The sequence below is a fragment of the Rhododendron vialii genome, chromosome 5a (genome assembly GCF_030253575.1).
Source record: "Rhododendron vialii isolate Sample 1 chromosome 5a, ASM3025357v1".
In the NCBI taxonomy this organism is placed as follows: domain Eukaryota; kingdom Viridiplantae; phylum Streptophyta; class Magnoliopsida; order Ericales; family Ericaceae; genus Rhododendron; species Rhododendron vialii.
The window spans coordinates 25,390,514-25,412,879 of NC_080561.1; the positions used below are offsets into that span (position 1 = coordinate 25,390,514).

General features: G+C 42.6%; 1 protein-coding gene and 1 pseudogene across 2 annotated transcripts; both read left to right on the forward strand.

Annotated features, from left to right (window-relative positions):
* The window catches only part of LOC131325845 (2-methoxy-6-polyprenyl-1,4-benzoquinol methylase, mitochondrial-like), a 112,522-nt pseudogene that overhangs the window by 87,558 nt on the left and 2,598 nt on the right, over positions 1-22,366 (forward strand).
* Positions 10,977-14,627, forward strand: LOC131325846 (uncharacterized). Of its 2 annotated transcripts, none has more exons than XM_058358320.1 (4): positions 10,977-13,397; positions 13,494-13,681; positions 13,810-14,193; positions 14,278-14,627. In XM_058358320.1, exons 3-4 carry the CDS (start codon positions 13,968-13,970, stop codon positions 14,493-14,495), a joined length of 444 nt encoding a protein of 147 aa, XP_058214303.1. In that variant the 5' UTR covers positions 10,977-13,397; positions 13,494-13,681; positions 13,810-13,967; the 3' UTR covers positions 14,496-14,627. Both variants share the same exon structure in this region; 1 of them encodes a protein (XP_058214303.1).

The following is a 22,366-nucleotide window of genomic DNA, read 5'->3' on the forward strand; positions in this document are numbered from 1 at the left end:
AATTTTGGGCAGTGGGGTCCATGTCATATACTAAGCTGTATTCATAGTAAGAAAAAATTGGACAGGCGTGTTTGGCAATGCATAAAAAACAGGGCAAATGTGCTGATTTTATTGGAGTTCCTTGGGGCAGGTTTTTAATATCAATGGGGTCATAAGTGTAAATATGATTACAATCTGTACCTCTTATTGAGAATTTGGCAAGTCAGTGGGGTTGAGCGAACCCACTTGCTAGAGTGGCTCTGACCTTGGTTGGAATGTGCACTGCACGTGTTATCTATATTGGGACTAAGAGCATAATAGATAGGTATTTAGGTTTAAAAGTGATATCGGGCCGAAAGCAACTTTAGATGTTTAAACTTAAGTAGGTTTCTCTACCTTTAATTATAAATAATGAATATACATGACATATGAACCTACAAGGTGGTCTGCTGAAAGACTGCTAATTTTACATGTTATTCGGTTATTTTGGATGTTGGGTTCAGCAAATGGAAATCCACCAGCATACAACTTTTAACTGAGGTGGCAGATGGGTACATTGATGGGCGATTCTTCTTCTTATGTTTTTTATACCTAATCTCGACTTCTAATTTATAAAGGGTAATCAATTTTCAATAATAACTTTGTCTATTTGGAAACCACTAAGTCCTCTAAGCATTAGTTGCACTGAATTGGTTAGAAAAAAACTTGGAATTAGTAAAAGAAACCTGCTGATTATGAGTCGGTAAGTTTTGGCTATCTGACTTGAAGTACATCTTGTTGTTACATCCACTGAGCTACATTACTTTCATTGCTTATGGTAAATGAAGTCTTAAGACATTTGAACAGTTATGAGGTTGATTTTGTTTTGTAGGGTAGATAACATGACCCGGATCATGCCTCAGGAAGTAATGATTCTGTGCTTCCTTCTGTGGGTATACGATATATCTCGCAACCGGATGCACCTTCTCCAAGAACCCCGCCGGTGACCATCTCTAGGAGGAGCATGCTTCCTCTACAAGGTTCCCCTCCAGGAGGGGCATGCCTCCTCCACAAGCTTCACCTCCAGGAGGAGCATGCCTCCTCCACAAAGTTCACCTCCAGGAGTGGCATGCCTCCTCCACAAGGCTCACCTCCAGGAGTGGCGTGCCTCACCACAAAGTTCACCTCCAGGAGGGGCGTGCCTCCTCCACAAGATTCACCGCCAGGAGGGGCGTGCCTCCTCCACAAGATTCACCGCCAGAAGGGGCGTGCCTCCTCCACAAGGTTCACCTCCAGGAGGAGCATGCTTCCTCCACAAAGTTCACCTCCAGGATGAGCATGCCTCCTCCACAAGGCTTCCTCCACAAACTATGTCTTCGGAGAAGGAATACTTCCTCCACGAACCTCGTCTCCGCCAAAGTGAAGCTTCCTCCACGAACCTTGTCCCCGCCAAAGTGAAGCTTCCTCCATAAGTTACACGTTCCACCCAGGAGGAGACCTCCTCCACGAACCTTGCCTCCGCCGAGGCAAGCTCCTCCACGATCTCCGCCTCCGGAGGAGCAGGGCCTCCTTCAAGAACCCTCCACCCATGGAGGAGTGAGGTCACCTCCGGGCACCTCACCTCCTACTTAACATTTTAAAGACTCCACAAATACTTAAAGGCGACTCTATACACCATCCTAGGCCGGGAGTAGGGCTTAGGTACCTCGCTCGGGACCCAAGGAGGAATGTGGCTTGGAGGCTAGAGCAAGGGGTTTGTCAAGGAGGACGAGCTTGCCTCCGGCGAGCTCTAACTTGACTGGTCCTAGAGAGAGAGGGGGCATCGACCGCCATCTGACATCTTGGAAGAAGTATCATACCTACCGCCTGGCACCATGGAGCCCGTATCATGCCTACCACCTGACTTGGCAGATGATGCGTGTCTCCATGTATCACCGAAATAGCCTCTGTTGGTTCCTCAGTTACGGGCTCCGATGCCTGACTTGGGACTAAAAGAGGAAAGGAGGTCAACCTCCACTCTGTCCACCAATGGGGAGGAGCCTTACACCTGGCTCTCTCTCATCTCCAAGGCTCTTATAAAAGACAAGCATTCAACAAGCATTCGAGACACACAACTAACACCCACCTACTCTCCACTGCCATCCCTCCCTCTCTCTAAGTCCGCCCCGAGCTCTCTCCTCCTCCACCTCCGGTGGTTCCCAAGCACCATTGTAGCAACCGCCATATACCCGGAGGGCGACCTCCAGTACTCTTCCCACTCCTATCTCCCACATTATACTCTGCTGGGGAAGAGTGGTGCTTGCTACAATGCCTCCAAAGAAGCCAACAGGAGCTCCTGGATTGAGTGGTATTGAGGGCTTGGAGGCTACCTCCGACCCCGTCATAGGAGAAATACAACCCATTACACAAACCACCGTCATCGAACAGTTATGCTCGGTGACCGAAACCCTCGCTACAATGCAACAAAACCAAAACCTCTTGATGGAGACCCTACTCGCCTTACAGAAGAAACGCACCACCCCTCTTCCGCCTCAAGCGGAGACGGAGGGAACTCATACTACTGGCTCTCAAACTGAAACTTGCGACAACCAAATCGGTGACGGAGCACAAAACCTCCAATCCAAAGAGACACTTACTCCTCCGCCAGAGATTAGCTCCCAGAAGCTCCCCTCCATGGGCATGGGTTCAGCCGCCGTAGTCCAGAACACGGCAAACACAACCCCCGTCACTCTCGAGCAAGTGCGAGCACTCATCCAATCCGAAAAGAAACCCCTCGCCTTCGCCCCCGATGCGAACCTTTGCCCTCCGTATCCCATAGCGGTCGCAAGCCTAGCCTAACCGGGGGCTTGTTGACCAACCCGTCCTAGGCTTGGCCAACCAACATGCTTAGCATTGGTTGACTGCCAAAGCACCGCAGGATTGTCTCCATCTACGAATCACCATCGAAAATGTAATAACGCCGAGCACCACCTCACTTGATCGCCCATTGAAATATTGTCTAACAATATTCTCCGCCACTGCGTTGTGGGAATCGCAAGCGTAGCCTAATCGGGGGCTTGTTGATCCTCCCTTCCGGCGCTTGGCCAACCTACCTAGCATGGGTTGACTGCCAAAGCACCGCCAGACTCCATACATGAATCGCCACGGAAAATATAACTCCACGTATCGCCTTACTTGATCGCCCATTGAGATATTGTCTACCAATATTCTCCACCACTACGCTGTGGGAATCGCAAGTCTAGCCTAATCGGGGGCTTGTTGATCCTCCCTTCCGGCGCTTGGCCAACCTGCCTAGCATGGGTTGACTGCCAAAGCACCGTCGGACTCCATACAGGAATCGCCATGGAAAATATAACGCCATGTATCGCCTTACTCGATCGCTCATCGAGATACTGTTTACCAATATTCTTAGCCACCACCCCGCGGGAGTCGCAAGCCTAGCCTAATCGGGGGTTTGACGACCATCCCATCCTCCATCCCGGGCTTGGCCAACCTGCGTGCTTAGCACTGGTTGACAGCTGAAGCACCACAGGATCGTCTCCATCCACGAATCGCCATTGAAATCACAATGATATCGAGCGTCGCCTTATTTTTAATCGCCAATAAAGATATTGCCCGCGATCATACAATCCCCCCCTCCTGCACGCCTCGATGCTCTCATTTCGCCAAATTACAAAAAAGGGGGGCAAAGATCGGGAAGACACGCCTCCCTCCCTAGAAAAATTTGGAAGATATACCCCAATGGGGAAGCACACCTCCCTCCTAGGGAAATCTGGAAGATACGCCCCACGCTTAAAAGCGACGCCCTCTCACCCGCCCAAGCAGTCATGTAACTCTCTTGAAAGGAAAAAAAATTCCTTTATGCAATTTGGCGAAACGACAACCAAAAGCAAAACGGTAAATACAAACGAGAGATTGCAAGCCAAGGATACTCCATACATTCACTACCAAAAGTCTATTACAAAATAGGGAGGGGAACCACAAAAGAAAAGCAAACTACCAAAGGATTTTCCCTCCAAACTGTTCTTTTGCTACCAAAAGTTCATTACATGAAGATCATTACTACCATTGATAATGCTCATAAGACATGATCGTTCAAGACATTACAAAGGAAACGAGCATCAACAAAACACAAGTGAACCACCCGGTGCCCAATCCTTCTTCTCCGCCGCAACCCTTGACCGGCGTGACTAGACATATCAAAGCCTCCTGAGAGGGCACTCTCGCGCTCGGCTACTTCACCTTCAAGCTTTCTTCCTTTTCCTCAATCGTGCCGCCGTCGCTTCAACCTCCTCCAATTCTTTACTTACCTTCTCCAACCGATCCCGCCAAGCCGGGAGCTCAAGAAGGAAGGCCATCTGATCTATCCTCTTACGGAGCCAGTCAACCTCCAATTGATAACTTCCCAACGCAGCCAGACCACCATACACAGATGTAAACTCCTCAGGCGTAGCTTTGGGCAAGTTCACATCCTCAAGCAATTCCACAAATGATACCAAGGAAACTAGTGCTAACCTCCTGGAAAAGGTACTCATGTTGCCAAGCCGAACAAAGGTGCTGGGCCACTGAAAGAAGATGTCGGACAGTATAGGTTGATTCTCCTCTCGAGCCTCGGCAAACAACACCCTAGGCTACAACGTCACCTTCTCCTTCGTCTCCAAAGTCACGATGACACTCCCATCGGGATAGCGCGCTATCATAAAGTTGCCCTCTTTCCACCAACGACGACTACTGCGTAGCCCTCCCTCATTTGTCTCGTCCTGCAAGCTCGATGAATTCTGCATAAGTGACTCGCCACCATCGCCTCCCTCCATATGGTTAAACCCCGCCTGGCCCTCCTAGTCATCATTGGCCTCCTCTTCACCCTCCTCCTCATCCTCTTGGTCATCATCATGGTTATTATCCTCACTCCCTTCTTCCTCCATTTCTTCCTCCTCCATTTCTTCCTCTTCTTCCTCCTCACTCGGCACCACACCCGACGAACGCATATGGTGGAGTGACTTAACCTTCCACGGATGCGTCACTCCCTTGGAAGAACCCCTCTCATCCCCCCAAATATCGTTCATAACCCTGTGCACTGCCAAATTTTGATCGAAAGTACCTATTGCCTCCAAAGAATCCAACGGCACATCCAAACCCCTTCCGGCCGCCGTTTCTGAGACCTCCATTCGTGGTGCTTTTGTCACCTCTTCCACAACATCAGGTTGAGGCACTCTCCCAGAAGACACTCCCTCATCCCCCCCAGATATCGTCCATACCTCCATGCACCGCCGCAGTTTGATCTAAGGTACTTATCACCTTTACGGAATTAGAAGGCACCTCCGAACCTCCTCCAGTCTCCATCTCCGGGACCCCCACCCGCGGTATTCTCCCCACTTCTTCCGCAACATCGGGTTGAACTGCTTGAGAGCTCTCCTCATTCCCCTTTGCAGTCTACAAATGGACAAAGAGCAACAAATGTATTCTTATACCAGAAATTTAACAAGCATAAAGAAATTTAAAGATATGAGAAGGCGACAAACCCTAACCTTTTTTCGGTTGCCAGGCTTGGCCACCTCCACGATCCCTTGCGCAGGCCTCTTTGAAGTTCGTTTGCCACCCAATCGTACTCCCTCCACCCGCCCCTCCCCATCCTGGACGCTTAGAGATCCACTGCTCCCCACATCTTTCTCCACAGTACCATATATATTTTTTAGAAGCTCTTTCACCCTCCCCAATACTTCTTCCTTAACATACGGCGAACGGGCACCAAACAATGCAAGGGCCGGATCCTTCACCTTTGGAAGACATAACTCACCATCCGGGCTCATTACATTCCCCACTTCCAAAGACACGGGAACTCCTTTCACATATTCCACGAAGCGTACCAGGTTATCCCTCCAATACTCCCTATAAAGTTTCGTACATCCTCCAATCCTCTTAGCCCCAGGCAACGTGATCGTATTCATTGACCTAAGCTCCGCCGGGAAGGCCGATTTCAGGAACCTTTTCCACACATCTCCCACATCCCCCGATGGCATAAATGGTTTCGGCACCCCCCGATCAAACCCGAATTGGCATGCAACCCTCATCGGATCATAAATCACAGAACCATACCTCCCATTCACAAAATATGGTAACTCCCCCCTCATCATACAACTCATCCTAAAAAGCTCCGCTGTGGATGCATCATCTTTATTCGCAAAGACCACTACATCCTCTTTCGAGTACACGTTAAAAGGAAATACCCCCTTTGGCGTGTTCACATACGGTCGAGCAACAAATTCTCCCTCAACATCAAGAACATCGGCAATATTACCCCGCACATCCCGGACGCCACTTCCCGACCATCACGCCGACCGACACACATTCCGGCACGGTTCCCCCTTCCCCCCACCCTCATCTGCCTCAAAATCATTTGGTTCCGGTGCAACCCTAGGAAACCGCTCAAACAAGAACATATGAAGAAAGTTGGTGGCCACATAAATCGGCAAGTCATACCTCCCACAAGAACGTCGCCCCGCAGCGTGAAGCATATCCAATCTTTTGAACAAAGTCCTCAAAAACAATGGGGCCAACGGTATGGACTCCCCGAAAGCAAGGATCGCCGCAAGCTCAAACAAGGCCGTATCAACACCATCCTTGGGAGGACCAGGAGAGATATACCAAGTTAACCAATAAGCTAGGAACGCCGCCAAATGTGCTGGTTCTTTTAACCCCGGTCCATCGGTCACTACATGAGCTTCCTCCCCGGCCTTCGATGCACCCAAATCCTTGTACCAATATCGTGCCCATTCAGTAAAGGTATTCTTCACTCCACTATGACCCTTCTTCACCCCATCGTGACCCTTCTTCCCCCCATCGGGACCCTTCTCCCGGCGAATGGATTTACGCAGCGCATCGACCACGCCCTGCTGCGTAGGGGAGAGTCTCCTGGAGGACGGGTCCGCTTTTCCTAACACAGGCAGCCTACATCCTCCGAAGTGGGTCCTATCTCACCCCAAGCTACCGGAAGAGTACGAGACTCTGTACTCCATCGGGACACTACCACATCCATCCACTTTTGCTCCCGCAGAACCACCAACCGCAAACTATTCACCACGGCACGATGGACATCGGCTTTTCGTAACAACTCCACGAAATCGGCATTCCCCAAAATATCATCCGCCCAAGTCGCAAACGCAATAGGAGGAACAACATAATTACTGTAAGCAGACAAGCAGTGTGGAAACTCACCACACTCAACCTGGAACCTCAGCACTGACTTGGGAGAAATAAAACAGCCTTCCTCCATCGAAACCTCCTTGTACCCTAACAATGGCTCGTCAACCACTTTCCCAATCTCTGCATCCGCCTCTATTAAACGCCACAATTTATCACCGCCGCCAAGATAGGGTGCTCGAAACCAAAATTCCGGACCAGGCAAAGGAGGAGGCAGTTTGTCTTTCTCCGTTTTAAGAGATTTATGGGATTTGACAGCCGTGGAAGAAGCACGTTCCTGCTGTGACTCCACCACGGCACCGGCACAGCTAGTGATGAGCAATGTTTTAAAAAGCGCTCGGTGCTCCTACCTGGGAAGAGTAGGAAGAGTACCTGAGGTCTCCCTCCGGGTATATGGCGGTTGCTACAATGGTGCTCGGGAACCACCGGAGGTGGAGGAGGAGAGAGCTCAGGGTGGACTTAGAGAGAGAGGGATAGCAAAGGAGAGTAGGTGGGTGTTAGTTGTGTGTCTCGAATGCTTGTTGAATGCTTGTCTTTTATATGAGCCTTGGAGATGAGAAAGAGCCAGGTGTAAGGCTCATCTCCATTGGTGGACAGGGTGGAGGTTGACCTCCTTTCCTCTTTTAGTCCCAAGTCAGGCATCGGAGCCCGTAACCGAGGAACCAACAGAGGCTATTTCGGTGATACATGGAGACACGCATCATCTGCCAAGTCAGGTGGTAGGCATGATACGGGCTCCGTGGTGCCAGGCGGTAGGTATGATACTTTTTCCGAGATGTCAGATGGAGGTCGATGCCCCCTCTCTCCCTAGGACCGGTCAAGTTAGAGCTCGCCAGAGGCAAGCTCGTCCTCCTTGACAAACGATGGCCCCTCTCTCCCTAGGACCGGTCAAGTTAGAGCTCGCCGGAGGCAAGCTCGTCCTCCTTGACAAACCCTTTGCTCTAGCCTCCAAGCCACATTCCTCCTTGGGTCTCGAGCAAGGTGCCTAGGCCCTGCTCCCGGCCTAGGATGGTGTATAGAGTCGCCTTTAAGTATTTGTGGAGTCTTCAAAATGTTAAGTATGAGGTGAGGTGCCTGGAGGTGACCTCACTCCTCCATGGGTGGAGGGTTCTTGGAGGAGGAGATCGTGGAGGAAGCTTGCTTCGGCGGAGGCAAGGTTCGTGGAGGAGGTCTCCTCGTGGGTGGAACGTGTAACTTATGGAGGAAGCTTCACTTTGGCGGAGACAAGGTTCGTGGAGGAAGCTTCACTTTGGCAGAGACAAGGTTTGTGGAGGAAGTATTCCTTCTCCGAAGTCATAGTTTGTGGAGGAGGCATGCTCATCCTTGAGGTAAACTTTGTGGAGGAAGCATGCTCCTCCTGGAGGTGAACCTTGTGGAGGAGGCATGCTCCTCCTGGGGATGAACCTTGTGGATGAGGCACGTCCCTCCTGGGGGTGAATCTTGTGGAGGAGGCATGCTCCTCCTGGGGGTGAACCTTGTGGATGAGTCACGCTCCTCCTGGAGGTGAGCTTTGAGGATGAGGCATGCCACTCCTGGAGGTGAGCTTTGTGGAGGAGGCATGCTCCTCCTGGAGGTGAAGCTTGTGGAGGAGGCATGCCCCTCCTGGAGGGGAACCTTGTAGAGGAAGCATGCTCCTCCTGGAGATGGTCATCGGCGGGGTTCTTGGAGAAGGTGCATCCGGTTGCGAGATATATCGTATACCCACATTAATGTCCCCTTGCGCGCATATACTCATGTCGCGTGGCGAGTGTGTGCGGGCATAATTGAACCGTGGAGGGTACCTCGTTCCTCCTAGGATGGGGTGCCGGAAGATTTTTATGGAGGATGCGTGTCCGGATGTGAGTTGTATTGTATACCCACACCTTCTTTTGTGCAACTCTATGAATTTATCTTTATAATTGCATATACATAGTCGCACAGATGAGGTTATTCTATGAATGCGGGTAAAACCTAACCTAGAACCACGCACAACATGTTCTTGATCGATAACCTGAAGAAGAAAATTCTTTCAGGTCAGAAGATGTATTTTTTATTATAAATGACTTGATGATTTTGTATGATTTAAGAAATGATGCATATTAATTTCATATACTATTAAAATTGTCTTTCTCGACACGCATAACCAAGCTATCATTCGTCCAGTAACTAGCCATAATAGTGTGAAATCCGTGCTCCGCAATCTTTATAGCAGAAAATGTCGTCTCTAACATGCTTTTGCAACATGGGAAATTAGTTGCAATGGCTGGAGTTTGTAATTCAATGGATATACTTCATAGAAACCAGTATCATCAGGCCTAGATCTCAAGAAGTGACAAACTCTCATCACCATAGCTACAAGTTATTCAAGAGTCATAGACATGTAACTTCAAGAGCTCAATAATTGATTGAATTAGGTGAAATAGTGAACGATGAGATGCTTGTTTCTGTTGCATTGTTAAATCAATCTAATTCATTTGATGCTTTTGAGCCCAACTTTTTCTTTCAAAACACTTTCCAGCCTTCAGGTGTAACTGTGTAAGAGATTTTTGTCACTTCCTGAAAATTGCGAATTTTCTCATGGTTTGCACAGGTATTACGAGAAAGTGATGTTACCCTTTTGTTTACATCACCTTCTGAACATGAATTACTTACATTCTAAGACCGTAAATTCAACTATTTAAGATATCGCTTTTGGTTAAGTTCTCTAAAAAATTCCTTTGGTCGGGAAATGTTATAATTAACTGAATCAAGGGAGAGTGAAGCTTCACAAAAACAAAAAAATTCTGTATGCCCCTAGAAATGTGTTTTTAACATGATTAGTTTTGGTGATGCTATATTTTTTTTTTGATAGCTAGATATGAAGATAAAATTGCTCCTGTTGTTACCATAAGTCCTTATATTGCGATCCATGACCACCACATTGTAGAGCATGCGGCAAACCATGTTTGTCCTTTCTATTCTATGCGATCCATGATCCAGCGGATGGTTTCCAATTAAGTATTCGTTTTCTTAGCACTTTGAAATATTTACTTCTATGAATTGTCATTTAGGGGGAAAAAAGTTGTCCCCGGTGGACAAAATATCCTAGCTCCGCCACTATGCATGGATCATAGTGGTAATCTCTGTTATATGGAAGTATTAAGGACAACATCACACTGGCACCGGTGTTGATGCAGGAAGGCGTGTCGAAATAGAAAAACGTGCATCGAGGACAATCACAAATAAGTATGAACTAGAGGTACTCCCTCTATATACACGCGATAATGAGAAAATTTCTCAAATTTTTATTAATTCAATCATAAAACAACTAATTAGCTCTAAGGCTTACATCCTTATTTATAATGATTACCTAACCCTACTAAAATAGAAAATAAAACATATGGAAATAAAATTAACCCTAATTCTTCTTGACCAAGCAACCTACAAAATAGGAATACTAGATCAAAACAGACTAGGAAACTAAATACTTCTAGAAAATCTTGGCAAAAATAAATATTACTACTAAAATACTAATTTTGAATTAATAAAATAAAATTCCTAAACTCATAGATTAATTAGAATATTGGCCTACATCATCCTCCCCGGCTTGAAGAAACTCATCCTCGAGTTTATAAAGTTGAATTTGCCGAAACTTGTCTGCATCAATCTTGTACTTCAAATTTATTTTTTCCAACCCATATTGTAAACAAAGAGTTTGGAGGGTGTGGAAAAATAATTTTCATAAATAAAACAAATCTATCTTCATTCCGGATCAAAACACAAGGACGCTTGCATGTAGTGTCTTCAATAAACTCCCAAAATGGATCAATAAATTTAGTTTCCACCAATGCCAACATTGTAACTTCCATAGTTGTCAAAATCGTACGATTCGCGATTCGAATCGTACGATTCGGTTCGATACGGGTTAAAATCGATTCGAACCGATACTGGGAATCGAAAATGATAAGAATCGTGAACGGAATCGATCGAATCGATTCAAGAATCGATGAATCGTACGATACATACGATTCGCTTACGATTCGCGTACGGCGGGCCCAAAAGTCAAAAAACATATTTTTGGGGGGGTTTTCCGTGATTTCTTCGCACAAAGTGGGTCGAAACTCACTTAAAAACACTCGACGGCAACTAATTTGAACTGGGTCCAACCTCATTCCATCATCTAGGGTTTCGAAAGATGCTAACATGCGTTTTTCATTATTGATCTGCTCTCCAATCTTGATTTCGACCTTCATCTGCTCTCCAATCTTCACCGTGGATCTGCTATTTGCTTCGGTTCTTGGAAGATTAGGATTCGAACGAACCTGTTCATTGCGTATTGACTGTTCACTGTAGTCGAACAGGTTTCTCTCTCTCTCTCTCTCTCTGCTCTGTTTTTTATGGGTAAAAAGTGGAGTATATGCGTGGGTTTTGTAGTTGAAATAGCTGGAATGCAGGATGGCTGGACCACCATATTTAATATGCTTATATGCCTTTTGAGTTTTGTCCACTTTCAAGACATGTTTTTTACTTTTTTGACTGATTCCACCCTTATACAGTGATACACTTTATAGAATATAGAGTATTATATGTGCTCCACTTGGACAGTTGGGCCACCAAATTTAATATGCCTTTTGTCCACTTTCAAGACACGTTTTTTTTTACAGTTTTTTTACTTTCTTTGTGACTGATTCCATTATACACTTTATAGAGTATTTTACACACTCATAAAGATATGACACTTGTAAACCAGTCACCATTAATGCTTTTGATAGTATTTTATTGTTTTGGTATTATTAAATTTGAGTTTTAGTTTGTGACTTAGACAATATGGCGAAAAAGAAAGGGGGTAAACCTAGCAATGTTCAAGACCCTACATGGGAACATTGTGCTCGGGTTAGTGAGGACAATCGAATGCATTTAATGTGCAATTATTGTGGTCAAGCTTTTTGGGGTGGGGTCATTCGCATGAAAAATCACTTGGCGGGAACTCACAACGAGGTATGCGAATGTCCTCAAGTTTCCGAGGAAGTTAAAGATTTTTTCCTTGAGTATCTAAAAGGGAAGAACAAAAAAAAAGCCGCGAAGTTGGAATGTTTTGATGAGGAGGAAGATGTGGGAGTTAATTCCAAAAGTAAGGGGACGATGGATGCTTATGTTACCAAAGGCAAGAAGAAAGCGAAACAACTTTGAATGAAATGGTAAAGAAGAGGAAACCCGTGATTAGAGATATTTGTCAGTTTTTCTACAAGAACGCCATAGCTTTCAATTGTGTTAAATGCCCTACATTTAAGAGATTGGTAGCTTCAATTGGTGAATATGGGAGAGGGTTAAAACCCCCTACTTATCATGAGGCTAGGGTGTCATACTTGAAAAAGGAGGTGGATCTTGTGAGAGAGGGATTAGAGGTGTATAAAAAAGAATGGAAGAAAACGGGTTGTACCCTAATGTCCGATGCATGGAGCGATGGCAAGTATAGAAGCATTACAAATTTTCTTGTCAATAGTCCACGGGGTACCGTTTTCCTCAAATCTATTGACACATCCGGCATTATCAAGAATGTGGATAATTTGTGTGACTTGCTTGATGACCTGGTGAAAGAAATTGGAGAAGAGCATGTAGTCCAAGTGGACCGATAGTGCATCGGCTTATGTAAGTGCCGGGCAATTGCTAATGGAGAAAAGGCCTAATTTGTTTTGGAACCCTTGTGCCGCTCATTGCCTTGATTTGATGCTTAGTGACATTGGCGAGTTTGCAGTCTTTAAGGATACCTTAGCAAAAGCAAAGGAAGTCACTGTGTTCGTCTATAGGCATCAATGGGTACTTGACATGTTTAGAAAATACACAAAAAAGATGGAATTGGCACGACCGGCAATTACTAGATTTGCTACCTCTTATCTCACCTTGAAAAGATTTGATGACTTAAAGATTCAAATTAGAGCTATGTTTGCATCGGTGGAGTGGTCTACAAGTTCTTATGGTAATAGTGCGGTGGGGAAAAAAGTGGAAAGCATAATTTTAGATGATCATGGATTTTGGAAAGCAATCAAATTTTGCATGAAGTGTGTTTTGCCTTTGGTTAAAGTATTGAGGCTTGTGGACGGTGATTCCAAGCCAGCCATGGGGTACATTTATGAGGCTATGGATAGGGCGAAAGAACAAATCGCCAAAAACTTGGGGGAACAAAAGAGAAGGTATGAGAAAATATGGAATGTCATTGATACGAGATGGGATTATCAACTCCATAGACCCCTTCATGCGGCGGCTTACTACCTCAATCCCGGGTAAGTTATTGATTTTCACTTTTATTTCATGTATGTTTTTGCTTTTTTATTTAAGGGTTCTCGGCTTCTCACTTGTTTGTTTGGTCGTTATTGTAGGTTTCAATATAGTGAAACATTTAAAGCCGATAGAAAAGTTAGAAAGGGCTTATACACCACCATCGAGAGGATGTACCCGGATATGGACACAAGGATTATCATTGACGAGCAACTAGAGAAGTTCAAAAATTCCGAGGGTATGTTTGGTATGGACATGGCCAAGTTGACAAGAGATAAGAAGTAACCCGGTAAATTTTAAAGTTTTAAATTTTTAATACTTATTGGGTTACTTACTTACAAGTTACATCTATATTTTCATTTCAAATGATTATGAATTGTACTCTAATAAGTTATTTTTAATGAAAATATATCATAGCATTATGGTGGGAGAGTTTTGGAGAAGAGTGCAAGAAGCTCCAAAGGCTAGCAATAAGAGTGCTAAGCGGCACTTGTAGTGCAACTGGATGCGAAAGAAATTGGAGCATATTTGATATTGTACACTCAAAAAGGAGGAACCGTTTGGAAACTCAAAGGATGAATGCATTGGTGTTTGTAAAATACAACATTCAACTTGAGTTGAGGCAAGAGAAGAGGCAAGAGAGGGGTGATACATATGATCCAATTTGTTTATCTGATATGGAGTCCGACGATGAATGGATCACTGAAAAAGAAGGTCCAGTACTACCCGAAGATCATTCATGGATGGACATTGAAGAGTGCTTTAAAGATGATGGAACAGTTGGGAAAAAGAGAAAGAGAGGTAAAATTACGATCTCTATTATATTATTATGAACTTCTAGTTTATATGAGTACAATTTTACTTAAAGAACTACTTTGAATGTAGGGCCGAGGAACTTGAATGCTTATGGCCGAAAAAAAGGAAAAAAGAAAGCAAGTCAGTTGGATGATGAAGATGAAATTGAAGTGCTTGATGACAATGAAGTCATTGAACTCGAGGGAGAGGAAGAGGAAGAGGAAGAGGAAGAAGAGTTTGATGAAGCGACTATGGCGGATGATAATGATGATGATGATGTGGAGGAACTTGACCTTGAAGATGATTGAGGAATGATCAATCAAAACTATCTTAGAGCTTATTTACTAGTTTAATTGTGTTCGAAACTTTGAATGTTCTTTTTTGATGCAAGTTGCAAGTACTATCGTTATTTGCTAGGGCTTACGTTACGCTATTAAGTATTTGAAATCTTGAAACTTGTGGATCTTGTGTTGATTATAATTGCATGTATGGCATAACTATATTGGTTTTTGAACTTTTTATTGCCATTTATGTAGAAATATAGACCACGGAGGGATTCAGACCCACATCTCTTGCAATAAAAGCAAGTGTCTTGCCTATTTAGACCACGTGATCATCTATTTATCTTTTGAAACACTATATTTATTGATTCAAACATGAAATATACATTCTGTATGCATTTTAAAAATCATGACCGAATCGAAGCGATTCACGATTCGCTATTGGGCCTTTTCGATTCTCTATTCGATTCACGATTTGACAACTATGGTAACTTCTTTTTGCAATATTTTCAGATTTTCTTTTTTTGAAATTTTCTCCACCGGTTTTTAGTCAAAAACTGGTGGCTTACTCCAATCTACAACGGGATTTGGAATAATATTTGATGTGCATGGCCACTCAATGGTAGCTTCATCCACCATTGTCCTCCCCCTCGACTGATGGTTACCAGCCAAAGGTTTGGTGATAGAAACATCATCCAACACCTCCTTCTCTTTCGGAAACCAAGGTTGAATCGGACGACGGCGAGGCGAGTTTCCACCAACAGACAAGGCAGCAATCTGATTGGCCAACGCACCAAACGCCTCCTCCATCCATTGCTCAAGTTGTTGTAACCTCTCCTCCATTCGTGCTTCTCGTGCAGCTTTACTTCGTTCATACACATCTTCAGCAACAACATAACGACCATAATGAACTCATTGTCGTGCCATGATCCGAAATCGAGCGCAGGCTCTGATACCAATTGATGCAGGGAAGCTATCGGAATAACAAGTCTCATAGCAAGGAAAAACCCAAACAATAGAAATCTAGAGAAACCTCTCTAAGACTCTTTATTTCTGTCAATGATCAACAACCGGATTAACAGACAAGGCAGCAATCTGATTGGCCAACGCGCCAAACGCCTCCTCCATCCACTGCTCAAGTTGTTGAAACCTCTCCTCCATTCGTGCTTCTTGTGCAACTTTACTTCGTTCATACACATCTTCGGCAACAGCATAACGACCATAACGAACTCCTTGTCGCGCCATGATCCGGAATCGAGTTTAGGCTCTGATACCAATTGATGCAGGGAGGCGTGTGGAAATAGAAGAACGCACAACAAGGATAATCACGAATAAGAAGAACTAGAGGTAATCCCTCTACAAACACACGATAATGAGAAAAATTCTCAAATTTTCATTAATTCAATCAAAAAAAAAACTAATTAGCCCTAAGGCTTACATCCTGATTTATAATGATGATACCCAACCCTACTAAAATATAAAATAGAAAATAAAACATATGGAAATAAAATTAACCCTAATTCTTCTTGACCAAGCAACCTAAAAAATAGGAATACTAGATCAAAACAAACTAGGAAACTAAATACGTCTAGAAAATCTTGACAAAAATAAATATTCCTACTTAAATACAAATTTTGAATTAATAAAATAAAATTCCTAAACTCGTAGATTAATTAGAATATTGGCTTGCATCAGGTGTGGTTTGGGATCTGTGTTGCATTGGACTCCCCTCTCTAAGATTGGCTGAAGCAAGGGGGTTGATGGTTGCGGATGAGTCTGATGCAGATTGAGGAAGACTTCGTTAGAGATGAGGGGTTTGATATTGACATTGACTAAGAAGATGGAGTCCATAAAGATGCGGATTTGTTTCCAATCACACATGCTTGTGTGTAGAATTTTCCAATTTTATAGTGATTCCAAAAGAGTTTCATTTTTTAATAAAGTTACATTCTCTACACTTAATCTTATTTTCTAGGTTACTCAAAAGTTGTTCAAATCGAGAGAGAGAGAGAGAGAGAGAGAGAGAGAGAGAGAGAGAGAGAGAGAGAGAGAGAACTTGTATTGCTCCATTTGTTGGCTACTCACTGACCTGAGCACCTTAATTTATTTTTACTCCATTTGGTTCCACCAAACACTTGCAATGTGGATTATAAACTTTTGACTTCATCATGTTTATTCAAAAGATGCTTCATGATGTGTACCCAAATTGTCAACCAACGCTAATATCTTGTAATTTGGGGAAGTAGTGAATCTCATTCCTGGGCGCATATCCTTGTCTCCGTGTGTGTAGGTAGTAATTATAGGGGGAGAGAGAGGGACGGATATGCAGCACTTTCAGGTCTATTACACTGATGTTGCACAATGAAAGGTAGTGCAGGCAGCATGGCATCTGTGTCAGTTTTCTTTTTTAACAACTGGGAAGGAAGAGACTTAGAATAGAGAAACAACAAAAGGCAATCTTGGTAACTGACACAAAGAGCTTTTATTTTTGAGCTACATGTACGATTCATGAGAACGTGTGGGTCCAGACAAAAATTGGGCACTTCTAATACTACTTCACCATAAGGCAATAACTATTATTTTTTATTAGTGACAGTATTTAATACATGCATTCACAGTTAAGTTTCTTCGTACATTATAATTTTATTTGCCTCTTGAAACATGTTCCTTGTTAATCTTATTATATAGTACATTATTAGGTCATACTTGTCCTTGTTTAATTCACATATGATGTTCTGTATTGACTGCTTCTGGTCCATTTTTAGGGTACTTAAACCCGGAGGGAGGTTTCTTTGTCTTGAACTGAGTCATGTAGAAGCACTGGGTTTTAAGCAGTTGTGAGTATATTCAACACGTTGGCGCTGCTTATAGGCAAGAACTGCCGAATGATGTATTCCTTTCTAATTATTGGCACTTGATCATATTTTCTATCGTATCATTGTCATTGTGTTCTTCTATGCTCTTGGGGTCCCAAAGGATCCAAGTACATTTGTTACATATGGGGGCCCAAAGGATCCGAGTACATTTGTTACGTGCTAGGGATCTCCCAAAAGTCCTCGTGAATTTTATCCAGTCAGTGTCATATTCAATAGTTATTGCCTGTTCTTACTGGAGCAGAGTTTCTTATTCATTATGCAATTTCATGGTCTCTTTAGGTTTTCTGTTTTCCCGTTAATTATATGTGTTACGCTTACACATCTTTCTGCAGGTATGATTACTACTCATTCTCGGTAATTCCAGCCCTTGGGGAGCTCGTTGCAGGTGACCGGGAGTCTTACCAATATTTAGTTGAGAGTATTCGTCGCTTTCCCCCCCAGGTAATGATTCTTGGGATTCGTGACAATTTTTTTACTCTTCCGATCCTTTTTTTTTCTTGTTCTTTTTGGATTGCCATGGGCTTTAACCCTCATCTTGCTGTTACAAAACTTACACACTTGCCACTGACATTCATGCTCATGATTAGTCCTTTTTTTGTTGGTAAATTAATTTCTTATAAGCAAACAAACTAGAATCCAGGGGTCAGAGCCCATACAATACAACTAACCAAGTCTACACTTGATTTAACAATCAAACAAAACAGCAAGCGCCATTGCTGCACTAGAGCAAAAGAAAACCAACCATGACTGGAATAAGGAAACCAAATATTAAAAATTCGGCCTGGTAGCCTCCACTTTCTAACCATCATCTGTCAGCTTCACCTTCCTCCAAGAGCAAATGCTAGCTCTAATCTCATCCTCAATCAGAAAACTCAAGGCCTCTGTTGTTAGCTCATTCCTCTGGAACTGCCTGCTATTCCTTTCCTTCCACGGGTAGCAGCTAATGACAGCTTATAAACAATACTAGAGCAAGAAAATTCCCTGGCCTGTGAGCACAAATGCATTCAATTTCTGTTGACAAACGCAGCAGTGGTCTTGTCAACGCAATCTTCCTCAAAAGGCTACCCCAAACCAGATTAGAATATCTGCAATAAAAAAGAGGTGTTTATGTTAGAGCAAAGTTCACAAATATCATTTATCTCAAAGATTATTAGAGCACGTAAAATACGAAAATACAAGAAGCTAGAAATAAGACAATGTGAAAATAATAAGAGTAGTAGGAAAGAGCTAGCCTGTGAGATAGAGAGGCGTGCTAGGCACTGCCTTAAGGCTAATATTCCTCCCCTCGTGAAGGTACAACCGGAGTCTACTAGTCCCAAGATTCAACCCAAGCGCTCACAAGCTTTCCTCATCCGATGTCCACGACCATTGGTAGGTTTGAACGAGTCATGAACCGAGTTGCCCTATAAAACTCCTTCACCTTTTTAGCTCTCTCGTAGGGTATATACATCTTCTCTCATTTCACACACATTCCACCCTTGTCCAAAACCCTATACTTTAGATTTAAGTCTCTTCATTATTGTATATAATGATATGAATAAGTCACTTTTATGTTTTTGTAACAGATAACAATTATGCACTAATAATCTAACAGAAAAATAATGATAGGTAATAAGTATTTTATTTTATTTTATTTTTGTTAAAATGTTCCAACAAGAGGTGCTGATGGGATTCATCTCCATCATTACACAACACACACTTTACATCTGTGATCAGTCGCCAACAAAGAACTCTGTCTTTTGTCCCTAATCTTCCCAGAAATACCACTATACCAGCCATTCAATGAAAGCCCATCTTGGAATATGCCGAGGAAACCAGATGCACTTGCTCCAGGGAATACTAGAAAAAACAGTCCTTAAAGCTTACCAAACTGATTTAGCAGTCACACTATGTTGTTATGAGGAGTTAGGCCTAAAGTCTGAGGGGATATTAGTGATAATTTCCCTCATGATGACACTTCTATGCCTTGGCTATTTCCAATTCCAATGATGAATAAAAGATTCAACTTTGACATTCAAGGATCTACCAATATTGTGAACGACTGCATCCCCAAACTTCTTGTAGAGAGAGGAACAACAATATCCCATTTCTTCCGAAAATTACTAAAATTGTATATATTCGGACCTGGTGCTTTATCCCTTTTAATGGACCATATGGCAGCCTTGATTTCAATAACAGGTTTTATTGGGGATTACATTGTCGAATTGGAAACTCTATAATCCACTGCTGATCTTAAAGCTGGATATGCATCCTTTTGAAATCAAAAGTTATATCCCCGATTCCCCATACATCTGAAACTAAGAAGCAGGTACATGGACAAGGAAGAAAAGATATAGGTATTATTACCTTTATGTGTTTTTAGTTGTAAATCTTATTAATATTGTACCCAAAACAACCAAAACTAGTAGGTACTTACACTACAAAAGACAAATTGCATGACATAGGACAAAAGATAAAGTGTTAATATAATACCAACAACCAAACAAGGCTACTAAACATTGAAAGTAGGGTAAAAATCACTTAGACCCCCTCATCTCTTACTCGCTATCACTTAAAACCCTTTATCTTTAAAACCGATCAATCACACCCCCTCATCTATCAATTGGTATCACTTAACACCATTCTGTCCGCATTTTGGACGGAACTTTGCTACTTCCATTCAAATTAAATGTTTTATGTCACATTTACCCTTCATTTTGGAGGGAAAGTTCCCTCCTCCTCATCCCTTGCCTCCTAAAGCTTATAAAAAACTACTCTTTGACACCTAGCAGACATCTCCATCCCCCATTTCCATACCATCAGTTAGCTTTATGCGGATATTTGTTTGATCTATTTTTTGAAGTGTTAAATTTTCAAACCATCTTTTTGTATAAACACACTTATTTTTTGTTAATTATATGATGAAGTTACATATATAGTCACCAATATGTTATTTTACCGGTAGAAAATATATTATTTGAAGGCATTATAAATTACGTGTTAAGTTTAAGGCATTATAAGAACTTCCCCTCCAAGATGGAAGGTAAATGTGACATAAAAATTAATTTGGATGGAAGTAGCAAAGTTTTGTCTTAAATGTGGATGGAAGGGTGTTAAGTGATATGGGTAGTGAACCACTCAAATATCCAACAATGAACATTAATCAAAGCAAGAAAAAGAAAAACAAAGGAGGAAAAAGAAAAATCTTAAAGCCTCCTAATCTAGACCAGTGATGAGGAACATTAAGGATCACCCCATGAGCAATTCCTATTTGATGATCCCGGAGGGTATTTTATTTGTGGATGATTATTTAGTGATAGTTAGATTTATTTCTTACCCAAGACTTTATGGATTCAGAAATATAGTTAGGTTCTTATCTTTGTTTTATTGTTGTGGTTCAGAGGAACCTATTTGTAGGACTATGGATATTATTTGGATTAGCTTATGAAATAGAATGAATTTATTTTTTAGTATTGGTTTGGATGCCTTACCTCTCCTAGATGCGGATTTTTGGGTTCTTTAGGTCTTTACGAAAAGATTCTCATTGTGCTAGTCCCGCTCTTGCCTTGTTCCTGATCTCATTGGGCTACCTCTTCAAGGAAAAATCGTATTGCCCCTCAAACAGCCAATATGTTTGTGTTTCCAATAAATTGGACCTTAATGCATGCTTACTTGATCTCTCATCTGATATAGGTATTGATCTCAATTTTCTGTTGGAGAATGTTTGGGCGGAGCTTAGTCCTCTTTTGTTATAAGCAGGATTTCCAACTGCTGTGATTGACTCTCCACCTGCATCAATAGACGTTTCTTCACAATTTTCTTTGCTGTCATTGTTCAGACTTTGGATATTCTTGATTTTAGAGCTGGACCACTCTTCTAACTCGTCACAGTTGAGTTCTTCTATAAAGTGTATAATATATGATAAGGAACAAGAAGGATCACCCCCACATGCTATTCATGCTTGATCCTGGTGGATAGTTAGTTCTTACACTAGGATTCATTTGTTCAGAGGGTTCCTTTTATTGTAGAAAATGATTTAGTATATTTATTTGTTACTCTAGGATTTATCTTTTTGGAGACATAGCTAGATTGGTCTTATCTTTATCTTGTTGTTATGGTTTGGAGGAGCCTAATTAAAGGACTCTAGGGCTCCGTTTGTTTCGATGTAAAATGTTATTTCAGAAAACAAACTTCAAACTTTTATTTTCCGGTGTTTGGTTGGAACTTGAAAAATATTTTCAGAAATCGACAAAATAGTGTAGAGAGAGAGAGAGAGGGGAGGCTTAAAAGGTGGGAGATATCTGAGAATATTGGTATTGAAGGTAGGTCAGGACTAACGATCGAGGAAACTAAGCAGTGAGAATTGTAGTAGAAGGCAGCGGGTTAATTTCTGAAAATAAATTCCGGAAAATGTTTTACATGTAAAATGTTTTCTTCACTTTTTACACAACCAAACACCGAAAAATAGGTAAAACATTTTACCGAAAAATATTTTACGCCCAAACAAACGGAGCCTAGATATTGTTTGAACTTTGAATTAACTTAAGAAATGGAATGAATTGGTTTTCCTTTAGTAATGGTGTGGATGACTTTACTTTCCTCCTAGAAGTGGATTTTTATTCAGTGTGGATTCCTAAGGTTCAATGGTTTTATTTAATCCTCCTAGATCACCGAACTAAAACATACCTGTTCAGGTCTCTCGTTGTATCTCTATAAACCATGCGTGTCAGAGAAGTGTCCAAGGCGTGTCCAATTGAAAAGAACTGAGAAAATTCAATGGTCCTGACTCCATAGTATGTCGTGTACAACAGATTTAGCAACTAGTTCGGTGTGTCTGTGCTTCGTAGTTCCCAAAGTATTCAAGGCTAGATGAAAACTTAGATTCAACAGAGCTGAGCATTAGTGTGTTGGTTTTTGCTGAAACTGTATGTATTAGCTGGTATGTAAGGGTATTGCGTCCTAGACTCGCAGTACCAAATGTGATTCACCCCTTAATATTTACTGGAGATAAACCCATAAGTATCCTTGCTTATGAAATGAATC

Excerpts from the sequence above, each read along its gene's own strand:
- LOC131325846 (XM_058358320.1), top strand. The coding sequence starts at position 13,968 with ATGAATGCATTGGTGTTTGTAAAATACAACATTCAACTTGAGTTGAGG. Across the intron at positions 14,194-14,277 it reads TGGGAAAAAGAGAAAGAGAG|GGCCGAGGAACTTGAATGCT; the intron begins GTAAAATTACGA and ends CTTTGAATGTAG.